Source organism: Amblyomma americanum, chromosome 3 (genome assembly GCF_052857255.1).
Source record: "Amblyomma americanum isolate KBUSLIRL-KWMA chromosome 3, ASM5285725v1, whole genome shotgun sequence".
NCBI classification, from domain to species: Eukaryota; Metazoa; Arthropoda; class Arachnida; order Ixodida; family Ixodidae; genus Amblyomma; species Amblyomma americanum.
Window position 1 is genome coordinate 18,584,899 of NC_135499.1, and position 14,572 is coordinate 18,599,470.

The 14,572-nt window shown below is 45.2% G+C and overlaps 1 protein-coding gene across 1 annotated transcript; it reads left to right on the forward strand.

Moving 5' to 3' along the window:
• Positions 1-785: 785 nt before the first annotated feature.
• On the forward strand, positions 786-10,761 carry LOC144123485 (uncharacterized). Its single transcript, XM_077656303.1, has 3 exons — positions 786-995; positions 9,539-9,763; positions 9,868-10,761. Exons 1-3 carry the CDS (start codon positions 786-788, stop codon positions 10,759-10,761), a joined length of 1,329 nt encoding a protein of 442 aa, XP_077512429.1.
• The last annotated feature ends 3,811 nt before the right edge of the window (positions 10,762-14,572 follow it).

Consider the following 14,572-nt stretch of genomic DNA (forward strand, 5'->3'; position numbering starts at 1 on the left):
ATCAAAACAAGTTTCAGAATCGTGGTGGAACGCAGGAAATGGAAACGTAAATGAAGAACCCTTCTACAAAAGATAAACACCCTTACGCAAACGATGGTACGTTACAAGGAAGAGGTGCGCAAGTTGAAAGAGGATTCTGGAGTGAGCGCATTCTTGAGAATTGTAGAAGCTTCCATGGAAAACGATCTGCAAGCGTCATTTATGCACGATCTAGCGAAGAACTACGGACGAAAACGGCCGTCATGCTCGGAAGCGACAATCAGATATTCGACCATCCTCCGCAGCCTCTCTTCAAAGGCATACGAATACTTGCGGTCAGAATGCCTCCTTCGTTTGCCTTGCCGGAGCACTTTGCAAAAGTACCTTGGATTCACAGCCGGACAAGTCGGTTTCAGTACTGTCGTAAGCTGCAGGCTGGAGGCAGAATTGCTGACCCTAACTGCTCCTCAAGCAAGAGCATGCAGCTTAATAGTTGATGAAATGCGAATCAAGGAACGGCTGCTGTATCATAAGCAGCGTGACGCTTTTTTGGGAGAAGTCGACATGAGCCCAGAATTACAGCACTTGGTGGGCACCGAAAATGATGAACTTGCCAACAGTTTGCTATGTTTCTTGCTCTGTGGTCTTAGCGCACGCTTTAAGATTCCTGTCGCCTATTTCTTCACGAAAGTTAGCACCGGAGTCCAGCTTTCTGAGACCATGACGTACGTCACCAAGAAAACTGAAGAAATTGGTTTTGAGATCGTGCGCTTGGTGACACACAACCATAAAGCAATGTCGCTGCAATGGGCATCCTCTGCAAAGAAGCTGCCACGGCCATTGCTCCACACCCTTTGGACGAGTCCAGGCGCATTTTCCTTGCATTCGACCAGAGCCACATCATAAAGAATGTAAGGTCGCAGTTCCTGGCAAAGGATATGGGGGGCAACAAACAGATTACAGCGACACCGCTGAAGAAGCTCTACAAAATGCAGCGAGGCTCAACAGTGAAGCCGGTGAGGTTCCTCACGCGTCGCCACTTGTATCCGTCCAACATCGAGAACATGAGCGTATAGACTGCTGTACAGATTTTTTCCCCTCCGATTACAGCAGCCCTGGAATACATGAAAAGTCAGGCCGGACACATATGCGATGCGGAGTTCGTGTTAGTGGGCCCAACGGTCGAATTCATGCTTGTAATGCGCCGGTGGTTCGTCCTCATGGATGTTAGCAATACAACGCAACACATTCACAAGAACGACCCGGACAGCCGACCGTTCACCGACGCCGAGGACCCGAGACTAGAATGGCTCGAGCACGAGTTCATTTCTTACCTGTCGAGGCTGAAAGAAGAAAGCCGCCAAGAGAGCTACCTCAGCAATGAGACACACCACGCACTCTTGCTCACCACCAAATCGAATGTGGAGTGCATACGTTTTTTATTGAAGGACAAGGGCTTCAAATTTGTGCTCACTCGAAAGTTTTCCAGCGATCAAATTGAGGCATTATTCGGATTTTTGCGAAGGTCCGCTGGTTGCAACGACACTATGGATGTGGCCAGTGTAATATCAGGACTGGAAAAGATGCTAAAAACAGGCATCGTGTCTTCCTCGATGTCAAGCAATGTGAACTGCTCTACATCATTCTGCAGTGTCACTGCCATTTCTGCTAAAGTGACCCCCAACAGTTGTTCGACAAAAGCTTTTTTCCCCACTGCCGCCGAGGAAAAACTATTGCAACTGTGAATATCTCTAAGTCATCGCCTTCCGGATCCAGAGTTAGCCAGCATCTCGATGATTGACGCATACATCGTTCGAGATATAACAGAAAACTGGAGCTGCGAACGCTGCATTCAACTTGTACAAAAGCCAGTCGGAGACTCGCCGATCGACTGCCTCATCAAATACTAAGATCGTGGAGGGCTGAAATACCCTACAAAGGAAATTGTTTCTGTGTTGATGGCGCTTAAGGCCTTTGTGGACGTTGTGCTGCAACACAGAAAGGCCATTACCAAGCCACTCAGAATGAGCGTCGAACACGCCGTTAAAGTTTTGATGAAGGCTCCTGTGCTGGTGTGTGACAACGAAGGCCTTGCTCACAGAAGAATGTTTTTAGAGCTTTTGTGCACGAAGTTTATTAGGCCCCTCCTTAGCAACCATGCCCTTGATATTACGGACCAGAAGTCTGTTGCCAAATTATACGCGAAAAAGCCACTCTCACGCAAAGTGCTCAAACTGTGACTAAATGTGATGTTGAGGGTGCATGGATGTTGCTAAAGGTGGCATCACTTTTATTGCTGAGTCCGGCCAGCCATATATAAGAGCTAGATGATGGAGCTAGCCCAGTACAGAGAGATAGCTGCGGCTCCGTCCGGGCGTTAGGTGAGTTTGGTTTCGTTCGCTATTGCGATTCGCTCGCGTACGAGGTGCTTCGTTCTGCTCCCGTGTACGAAAGTAGTTGCCCTATATTTCGTTTGACTGTAAATGAAAGTTAATAGACAGGAATTCTGTAAGTGTAAATGGCTGTAGATGCAAAGAGTTGTAATTTATTTGCATCAGACACATGCAAAGTCTTGTATGTGTTATTACTGTATATAGTAGTAAATATATGTAAATAAACGTACGTAAACACCACCTTCTTTTATACATTCTATGCCGTAAATTCTTCAGCTCCACTAAGATAAGCTTAAAAACTCCCAGACTTCACGCAAAACTGAAAGCAGCAGACGTAAGGCACATAATTAAATGGTGCCATTTTACTGCTGCTACGATGACAACAGTTTGTCAGCTTCGCGGACCACATCATTTACCCGCACAACACAATTTTCTTTAACAATGCGGCCACGAAACGAAGTAAAGTAACAGCTTGCAACGCTTTATTCGTCTGCAAGGAACAGCAAATATTCGGGGGGGGGGGGGGCACTTTGTTGACCGAAAGTGCGGTGAGGCGAAAACCTTTTGCGCGGTGTTGCTGCTTGTGTCGCTGATGTGTGGTGGAGATGTTGATTAAAGAGCGCGCAATTGTTTATGAATTTTCTAATATCTTTACTTGAATGTAACGTAATCAGCTGGGTGAATGTCTGCTTCTAGGTCATATTTAGAGGTGGGGGCAAATTTTGGAATGGCCTAGGCCAAATTTGGAGGTCACTATCGTGTTCGTCGTTGTGAAATTAGGTTGAAAATCGATTTTAGTCCAAATCTGTTGAATTCATATTTCGGGGGTAGGGAGGTCAAATTTGGAGGTCTTGTGTTGGCTGTAGTGACATTAGGTTGGACATAAATTTGGTCCAAATCGGCCCTGTAGTCATGAGCCTATAGTTGCTTTCGCATTATTAAGTGGCGCAAACACTCCAAACAGCGCCTCAAATATGCCAGCCGCAATCGTCAAGTGATCAGCGGGGCGAACGCCTCAGCCTGCCTCTGCGAACAGCGAGCAAAGCTCCAGCCACTGGCGCTGGAAGAAGCGCCGCGCCGCAGATGAAACGAGAGCTACACAAGAAGGGGTACGAAGCGAGAATCTCACAGACTCATGGGGTAGGAGAGGGGCAGAGGGATAACCAGAATGCCAACAGCGCGCGCCTATACGTAAGCATGACGCAAGCAGTCCAACCATCTGGGTAGCGCCGCAGCGCGGCAACTAACTGAAGTGAGGCGTACCGGCGGGTCCCATTGCGAAGCGGGCGATTCGGCTGGCATTGTAAAAATAGAGGAGGCGCTGGCTAGTGAGAGCGCTGTACCATGCTTAAACCACGGCGCGCCTGCATTTGTTCCGTACATTTTAGTGTTGTTATGTTAGCCCGTGATAAACGGTGTTGCGTCTGCTGCTCGTGGTCTGTTACTCGTCGGGCAGTTACATGGCCCAGGAACCGACCTGTTCAGGAGTAAAACCAGTCAAAAGACGGAACACAGCGAAGAGACGAGGCACACACACGACGACTGGACTAGCAACTGTGCTGTATAGAAGAAAACAGTGCCTCGTCTCTTCGCTGTGTTGTCTTTTGACTGGTTTTACTCCTGAACATGTACCAACTGACCCAGATTTCAACACTACTGCAGAACCGACCTGGATAGGGAGGTTCCCTAAACGCCTTTTTTTAGCGTCGTATTTCACAACGCAAGTTCCGCCTGCTGCACGACACGTGCGAAGCACACTGCCTTGCCTCATAAGCCGGAACTGCGTGACCGAGTGCCTCGCTCATCTTCATTTATTCCCGGCAGAGATTCACAAGTGGCTGCCACACGAGGAGACCTTCCTGCTACGCAGAGTCAATCTGGAGTGCCACATTTTAAGACGACCAATCAAGCCTACCACCGAGCCCAAGACAACGCCCCTCGGTCGCGGCGCCGCAGAGATATCCAGGTTCAAGAAACGCGGAGGGTTCGATCTTTCAAGTTATGCACACTGCGGCACCTTGGTTAATAAAGCAATTTATTGGCAGTACATTCCAGTATGGAAACAAACTTCATCATAACATAGAAAACAGGTCGTATACGAGTAGATGTTCTGATTTAGAATAACATTTTGTTGGGGCTAGATGGTGCATGTTGTAACAAAAGAACTATTGCGCAACAAAGGTGAACGCAAGAAAGGGCCATACAGGACTAGCACTAACTTCAACTAACTTTATTCGCTGACAGCGCGGCAAATATAAGGAAAAGCCAGGATATGCGCATATGCCAGTTCACACACAATACTATCATCAGAACCGTTCAAGATATGCCATTTCCGAATTAAAGAGGTTCACAGACGTATCGCTGATACAAAACACACCTGTTTTTCTCATATGAAATGCTTCCAATAGTTCAATTGCCCTTGTATCTTTGCTTTTACCTAAAATCTTTGAAAGTTGGTTTTTGGGGATTGCAAATGGCGCAGTACCTGTCTCACATATCGGCAGACACCTGCACCGCGCCGTAAGAGAAGGAATAATAGGAGGGGCTGAAAGAATAAAGGAAGAAAGAGGTGCCGTAGTGGAGGGCTGGGCTTAGTTTCGACCACCTGGGAATCTTTTACGTGCACTGACATCGCTCAGCACACGGGCGCCTTAGCGTTTTGCTGGGTTTCGATGGAGGCGAAACGCTAAGGCGCCTGTGTGCTGTGCCATGTCAGTGCACGTCAAAGATCCCCAGGTTGTGGTAATTATGCCGGAGCCCTCCACTACGTGACCTCTTTATCTTATGAAACCATGGTGGAAAATTTTGCAGTACTTGCATCTAACCTGTGACAAATTTTTTGCCTCTCGAGGGAACTCATCAGCGCAGTACTGAGAAAGATGTGAACCACTTACGTGTTTTAGTGAGCGCGCGTGCTCACCTGCCCTTTCATTGATGCACCGCCCTGTTTAGCCCATGTAAGCGTTCCCGCATGACAGCGGTATTTAATAAACCACCGAGATGGAGCAATTGGTGAATTCTCGGCATGTTTGATGCGGCAACCACTCTTCTCTCTGCTCGCGATGCGCGCGCAGAGCTTTGCCAACTTGCGTGGGGCCGAGAAAACAACCGGCACGCCATGTTTGTTGGCCACTTTTTTCAAGTGGTGGGCTACCTTGTGCACATAAGGCACTACCTCCGGTTTGACAGCCGTTTTTCTGCTGACACATGGCTGCTGCAACTTGGTGGCTTTCATCTTCTGTAGGAGGGCTTCAGCAACCGATGTGATGAATTGGCCTGGAAATCCTGCCGAAAGTAATCTGTTAACCTGCATGTCATAGCTCCCTTGCATAGTATGACAGCACGATTTCATGAGAGCCGATTCAAGGCAAAGCTTGGCAATGGCGCGTTTCGCAGTTTTCGACTGAGCCGAAGCATATGTACGTAGGTCCTTCTGTGCTAGCGGTGCACATTTGCCGACATGCATGACCTTCGGCCACAGTGATGTTTATGTCTAAAAACTGTAAGGAACACCAAACAGGCAGTTCATGCGTGAACCTCAGTCCACCTCCCATTTCTTTAAAAGTATTTCACGCAGTGCTCACAGCATCTGTGACGTCAACTCATCCTCTGTTTTGAAAACTACCAGGAAATCCTCTGCATACCTAAAACTTTGAGTACTCCCTTCGCTGATAAACTTGCCTCAAGGGCGCGGTCAATAGAAGTTAGAAAAATGTCAGTAAGTACAGGGGCTACGCCGGATCCAATCCTAACAAAAGCACAGTACAAAACGCGGAACTTCCACTGAGGTTTAGTACAAGGAAAACCACATTTACACACGATTCGTAACAACACCTCATAGACAGCAGACACCGTCACGTTACACTGGCACGCGGGCGGGCGTGGCACAACTTAGCATCTAGATAGTTGAATTTCTTCTTGGATAAGGATACAGAAGTGGTGCGTATGCAACGGTCATTTCCCCTTTTTATGCGGTAGGCTTCAAAAATTACCCTGCTAAGCAGGGTCGGTAATTTTTTTCAGGACAGTTGTGTCGCTGAACCTGGGCGTGCAGTTACGGCAATGGCGACAATGTTTAGTCAGTTCACCACCCCCGCCAATGATTCAACGGCTGCGTGGTGCTCCTTAATTCTAACATTCAAGCGACATCCAGTTTGCCCTATGTAACAATTCCCACATGTGATGGGTATTCGGTGCACCACACCAGTTTTGCAGGGAATGCGGCGGTCGAATTTCGATGGAGGCGAAATTCTATAGGCCCGTGTACTGTGCGATATCAGTGCACGTTAAAGGACCCCAGGTGGTCGAAATTGCCGGAGCCCTTCACTACGGCGTCCCTCATAGCCTGAGTCGCTTTGGGACGTTAAACCCTCATAAACTAAACTAAACTAGTTTTGCAGGGAACGAACCTGTCTACGTGCTTAGAGCGGCACTCGCTCTTTTTCCGTTTCCCTGCACCATATTGCACATGCCCTAAAGCTTTTTAGCCGCCCTGAAGACAACCGGGACCTCACATTTCATGGCCACTTTTCTGAGGCGATGGGAAATGTGGTGGAAGTACGGCATAGCCATGGGTCTCCGGCTTTGCGGTTCTTCATTTAGGCAGTGCTTCGGTGGGCATCGAGCTTTTTTGGCAAGGGCTTCTGTCACCTAGGTGACCATCTCACAAGGAAAATCAGCACTAGCCAGTCGTTGTGAGAGAAATTGCACGCTATGCTGCATTTCATGTGAGCAAGACTCATCAAGAGCGGCGCGCAGGCAGTTTTTTGCTATACCCCTTTTTATTAGCTTTGAATGAGCTGACTGGTGGTTTAGAATACCGTTTTTTGAGCGAGGCCGGTACTTCCAGCAGACCTGGATTCCACAAGTAATAGTAACAATACAGATGCCCAAAAACTCCAAGCATCCTTGCGACGGCAACTCATAGGTGAAGCTCAACCCAAAGGTACACTCATCGAAGATTTTAAGAATTCGGTTCAGTTCTGTAATGACCCCTTCTCGAGATAGCCCTTCCAAGAAAATGTCATAATCGTCTACTGATCTAAACATTTTGGCCGAGTGTGCTGTCTCAAGGCTTGCAGCGATTCTCTTCTCACAATATGATAAAAAAGATGTCGCTTAACAGTGGGGCAATACAAGAACTGATGCAAACACCACGCATTGGCAGCAGCGGCACCGAGGAGCGAGCAGCATCTCAAGCCACATCTTCATTGTGATCTTGCAGATACAGAGCTGCCTTTACTGTTCGGGCACATGCGCATCGCTGGTGATCAAGAACGACGCCTATCACCCTGGAAGCTGCCTTCCTACGCCGCTAAGACCAACACCCAGCGCTGACATCGACGGAAGGCTACAAATACAGCGAGACTGGACTGGCCGATCGCATTGGCAGCAGCGGCACCGACGAGCGAGCAGCATCTCAAGCCACATCTTCATTGTGATCTTGCAGATACAGAGCTGCCTTGACTGTTCGGGCACATGCGCATCGCTGGTGATCAAGAACGACGCCTATCACCCTGGAAGCTGCCTTCCTACGCCGCTAAGACCAACACCCAGCGCTGACATCGACGGAAGGCTACAAATACAGCGCGACTGGACTGGCCGATCATCATCATCATCATTTATTTACCTTTAAGGGCCCCAGGGGGCATTACATAAGGGGGGGGGGGGCGAACAGTAATCATGTCACAAAGAACAAAATTGGAACATAAACTTATCACATGTAGATACAACTGTGAACACTTCAAAAGAAAACAAGCAAGTGAGTAAACAAAAAAAAGAAAAAAGGGCCTTCAACAGGAATTAGTTGGGGAATAAATCAATTAACATCTGTTTAAATTTTAGGGAATTAACTTCATTCACAACACTGTCTGGAAGGACATTCCACTCGGCTATGGCAGCTGGCAAGAACGAGGAATTGAACGCATTGGTTGAACCATGAATGCGTTGAATACTACGGCAATTATACAAACGTCGCGATGATCTTAAAGAGGGCATAATTAGGCTCTCACGCAGTTGGGGAAAATTATAATAAATTTTATGAAATAGACAGAGTCTTGCTATCTTACGACGGGATGCCAAGGAAGGTAAACCAACAGAGGATTTGATATTAGTAACACTCGACCGAGAATCATAATTTGATATTATAAACCGAGCGGCTCGATTTTGAATGGCCTCTAACATATGTGTTAAATACTTTTGATGAGGATTCCAAATGCTCGATGCATATTCAAGTTTAGTGCGGATGAAAGTTTCGTATGCGATTAGTCTAACCTTAGGGGGAGAAAATGTGAGCGATCGTCTGATGAATCCTAGTGATCTAGAAACGCTAGCAGCAAGGGACGTTATGTGCTTCGACCAGTTAAGATCACTTGTTATTTCTATGCCGAGGTATCTGTAGGATTCAACTTCAGATAGCGCGGTCCTGTTTAGCGTGTAAGAAAACTGCAGGTTAGATCGTTTACGGGACACGTGCATAAACTTGCATTTAGTTTCGTTCAGTTTCATGAGCCAGGTCGAGCACCAACTTTGTATCAAGTTCAGGTCGTCCTGCAGCAATGACTGGTCGTTCGTAGTGCTAACACGGCGGTAAAGAACGCAATCATCTGCGAACAAACGGATGGATGATGAAATGCCGACAGGAAGGTCATTGATAAAGACAAGAAACAGGAGCGGCCCAAGAACTGAGCCCTGAGGTACTCCAGAGGTGACTTTAGTGACGGTAGAAGGATGGTTGTTGATGACGGTGTATTGCGAACGATTAGTTAGGAAACTGCAAATCCATGATAATATCAGCGGGTGCAGTGAAAGGGAGGAAAGTTTAGCCAAGAGGCGCTGGTGAGGAACTCGGTCGAAAGCTTTCGAAAAATCGAGGTAGATAATATCTGTTTGAAACAAGGAGTCAAGGTTTAGGTGGAGGTCAGTCGCAAATTCGAAAAGTTGAGTTTCACATGAGTAGCCTGAACGGAATCCGTGTTGGTTTGGAAAGAAAAAAGAATTTCTATCGAGGTGATTAGCTACTTGGAAGTAAATAATATGTTCAAGTAGTTTGCACGCAATGCATGTTAGCGAGATGGGACGATAATTTGATGGATCAGAGCGGTTGGCAGCAGCGGCACCGACGAGTGAGCAGCATCTCAAGCCACATCTTCATTGTGATCTTGCAGATACAGAGCTGCCTTGACTGTTCGGGCACATGCGCATCGCTGGTGATCAAGAACGACGCCTATCACCCTGGAAGCTGCCTTCCTACGCCGCTAAGACCAACACCCAGCGCTGACATCGACGGAAGGCTACAAATACAGCGAGACTGGACTGGCCGATCGCATTGGCAGCAGCGGCACCGACGAGCGAGCAGCATCTCAAGCCACATCTTCATTGTGATCTTGCAGGTTAGTGAAAGTCAGGTCCACATATCAATGTTTTAAGTATCATTTCAATCGCTGCTGCTGCTGCCAAGGTGTGACGTTTTGTGACAATGCCCCCACATATGCAGTGCTCTGTGTGTTCTGTAGATTGCACCTCGTCAGATGGCACTATTGACTGCAGTGAGTGTGGTCACAGATACCACACTGGGAAATGCACCGGAATTACCGATGCTACGCTCAAAACAAAGGGAGATGAATACCGTAAAGCCTGGCGCTGCATATTTTGTAGGCGCTCGAAAGCACGCACGCCGGCTACGCAGGATGCAAAACTCGCCAGTGATGATAGCGCGGATCTGAGGATCTGGATGATGGCAATTAGTGATAATCTTGACCAGCTGCTGCCTCTTAAAGAAACGATTGACGGTATCGAAGACTCATTTCAGCTGTTAAGCGACCAGTACGATGATTTGCTTTCACGCACAGAGCGGAACGAGCGCGAGGTGAAAGAACTAAGGAAGAGGGTGGAAAAGGTCGAAACACAGAACGATGATGTCACTCAACTGAAAGATGACATTGATGACCTTGAATGGAGGAGCCGCCGCCTCAACCTAGAATTTCATGGCATCCAAGAAACTGATAAAGAAAACCTGTTGGATAAGATAAATGCACTGACTGCCCAAATTAAACTTCCTGCACTCTCAGAGAATGATGTAGTGGCAGTTCACCGTCTGCCAGCAAAAAAAGATAAGATCCCAGGCATAATTTGTCGTTTCGCAAGGCAAGCTGACAGGGACGCGTGGTGGCAAAACAGAAAGAAACTGCAAGAAGCAGACGGAAATATCTTCGTGCTAGAAAACCTAACGAAAAGAACCCGTGCACTGTTGTTAGAGGCTAAGAACTGGGAAAAAGTTAAGAAATACAAATACGTGTGGCATAGCAATGGCCGAGTTCTGGTACGAAAGGCTGATGGACTGAATGCCGAATTGGTAGCGAACGTTGGCGACCTGGAGAAGCTTGCCTAAAGGCGGATGACCCATGAATATGGCGTCCTACGTTTTGCCGCACGACTTCCAGAAACACATAGGGAAACCGTTTTTGCAGTCATTTAAATGCTTTCATCTGAACATAACATCAATCAAATATAAAAAATTAGGTCTGGATTTACTTCTTGATGAGCTAAATGAGTCACTAGATTGTGTATTGGTAACTGAGACATGGTCAACGGACAGCACCGACGTTTATAAACTTGCTGGGTATAAATCTTGTTACTTAAATCGCTCCTCTGGAAGGGGTGGCGGAATTTGCATTTTGATAAACAAAATGTACAAATATGAACTGCTTGAAAATTTTTCCATCGTTACAGATGATTATGAAATTGTATCTGTTCTTGTTCACAACAATTTGTTGGTAGTTTGTTACCGTCCTCCACATGGAAAGATGGCGCCTTTCTTTGACTACTTAGAAACGCTGTTCTCCTTTGTAGATATTAATCGTTATAGTATTATATTTGGTGGTGATATTAACATAAATATGACGAATGCTTCTTTGCAAACTAACTTTTCTGTTTTGTTGAACACGCATAGTATTAGGAACACTATTGATATACCGACGAGAGTGACAGAAAGTTCATCCTGATTAATTGATGTGTTCCTTACTAATATTGACGCATGTAGAATCAAAGCGGGTGTACTTACGTCAGATCTCAGTGATCACTTGCCTATATTTTTGTGTGCCAAAAGTCAGTTCAGCAAAAATAAAGCACGACATGCATATTTCGTTCAACATATGACACACTGCAACCTTTCCAAGTTTTATAGCAAAGTTTCACGCACTTCGTGGGATCAAGTTTTTGGTAGCGAAGATGCGAACGTTGCTTATGACACATTCATGAAAATACTGAAACCAATCTATGAGGAGAGTTTTCCTTTAGTAGCAAGGAAGAACGGTAGAAAAATCCGAAAACTATGGGTTAACGCAGAACTTTCCGCGAAGATTAGAAAAAAGAATAACTTGTACCACCAATTTGTCAAAAGCAAAGACAAAAAAAATACTACTAGAATTTAAAGCTTTCCGTAATCATCTAGATAAAGATATAAAAAAAGCCAGACGTGAATATTTAGACAATGTATTTATGCCTGCAGCAGGACAAATGGATGCAGTTTGGCGTAGACTGAACTCGATGCTAAATTACAAGATAGGAACTGAAAAAGTGTGTAAGATAAAAAGACATGATGCTGAGTTAACAGGAGATACCCTCGCGAACGCATTCAACCAACATTTTGTTCAAGGTAACACCGCCATTTGCTCCAATGACCTAGCAAACTTTCCGCGTAATGATAACTCGGTGTTTCTGACTCCAGTAAGTGAAACAGAAATTGCAAGCATAATTCTGAATTTAAGAAATAGCAGTGCCAAAGACGTAGCTGGAATTCAGGTAAAACCAATCAAACACGTTGCACATTTTCTTGCTCCATGCTTAATGCATGTACTTAATTTATGCTTTCAGCAGGCCATATTTCCGCCCAAAATGCAGGTCGCTCGAGTAAGCGTGCTATATAAGAAAGGTGACAAAAATGATATGGGAAATTATCGGCCCATATCAATTCTCCCGGTCTTTTCAAAAGTCTTTGAAAAAGCTATTTTAAACCGATTTACAGCATTTCAAGAAAAACACAAATTGCTAGCTAGTAGCCAGTTCGGTTTCCGCAAAGGATTTAGCACTGAACTTGCCCTCTTGACGCAGAAAGAACACATTTTAAGCGGTTTGGAGAAAGGTAAGCTAGTCTTGGGCCTTTACGTTGACTTCTCGAAAGCATTCGACACTATCAGCCACGCAATACTTATTAGGAAGTTAGAACATTATGGCATTCGCGTAAAGACCGGTGTTCTTATGGAATCCTACCTTAAACATCGTACCCAAATTGTAGCCATTGGTGATTCTTTATCAGATGCACTTCATGTTTCCCAGGGTGTGCCGCAAGGCAGCATCCTGGGCCCCTTTTTCTCAATTTGTACGTGAACGATGTTTACGGTATCGCTCCATCCGCTACTTTTGTGAATTATGCGGATGATACAAGCGTGTTTTTCACAGGAGAATCAAGTGATCAGCTAATAGCTGCAGCAAATATAGCGCTTGCTAAGCGTGATGAATGGACCCAAAAAAATAGCTTGAAGATTAATGCTGATAAAACTAAAGCAGTTTTGTATCATACTAGGAACAAAAACATAGACACACAAAACACAATTACACTACGGTCAACTCCTGTAGAGATTGTGTCTAGTTTTAAAACTCTGGGTGTCATTTTTCAAAACACAATGTCATGGGATGCCCACATAGATTATATTACAAAAAAACTATCACAAATAGTAGGCATTGTTTCGCGAAATCGCCATGTATTCCCTCGCCACATTCTGATGCTGATTTATAATGGTCTTTTCTCCCCTGGACTTAATTGTCACTTGGTGTGGGCATCGACTACTAAATCTAATATAGACAGAGTGCTCATTCTCCAAAAAAAGATTTTAAGAGCTGTCGAAAACGTACCAATGCACTACCACACACATGAATTATTTAAAAAATACAATGTAATTCCAGTAACAAAATCCTATGACTACCGGCTTTGCAAGTTGTTCAAACAAGAAACTAAATGTAACAATTGTACTACTAAGAACATAGCTCAGCTAGAAAAGAATGTAGATTCATACCAGACGCGTCATTTTGAACCATGGAAGGTTAACACAAGTAGAACTACATGCGGTCTACAAATGCTGCAAAACAAGTTACCCCGATTACTAAACAGTTTGCAAGCTAAAAATATCCAACTCGACAATATAACTTTCAAAGCACTGCGCGATCTTTTCAAAACGAAGTAAAACGAGATTTTGTGTCTATAATATTTCCCCATCAATGTATTAAAAAAGTGAGCACGTGTTACACTGAAATGTGGTAACAGTATATATGTTTTAGCGTTTTTCTTGTAATATGTTGTATTTTTCACTTTTTTTTTCTTTACATGTTGTGATAAAATATGCTGTGTATAAACTTTTTTTTTACGACATTCCGCAAACTGCCAATGAAAGGGGGCCTGCGGCCCTGTCAAGCTGGCTTCTGGCAGCTTTTTCTGCAGGCTTCCTGCATCATGTAATGTGATGTGAATAAACTTCTTCTTCTTCTTCTTCTTCTGAATGAAATTATTTCCCTCAATATCAACTATGGTCGAAGCAAGATAAAGACGGAGCATTTCTACAAAGTCCTCCACACTCACGCCACATGCGTTCTGAAAAGCCACTGAGCCGCAGTCATCTATGGTACCCTTAAGAGCACAAAGCAGTTCGTTTGTGGTATGGAATAGAAAAGGTGAACACGTCAAATGAAAAAATGAAACAACGATTCACCTGTGCTTTCTTGGTCACTTAGAAATATAATGAGCTCTTCAGAATTCTTAATCAAGAACAGGTCCTCAAAGCTTAACATGCGTAGGTGTTTCTGAAAAAACTTCGAGACTGCCCCTTGCCACGTATCACGTTCAGATACAAAGGCTCGAAAAGGAACATACGCGCAGCCATTGAATCATAGGCGGGGGGCGCTGAACTGGGTAAACATTGTCGCCATCAACGTAACTGCACGCCCAGGTTCTGCGACATAATTGTCCCGAAAAAAATTATCGACCCAGCTTAACAGGTTAATTTTTAAAGCCTACTGATTAAAAAAAGGAAATGACCGTTGCATAAGCACCACTTCCGTATCCTTATCCAAGAAGGATTTGGCGCCGATATGGCAGCCAGACGCTTACATCTTGTTCTTCTTCAGGTGCTGCAAATGATGGCGATTTT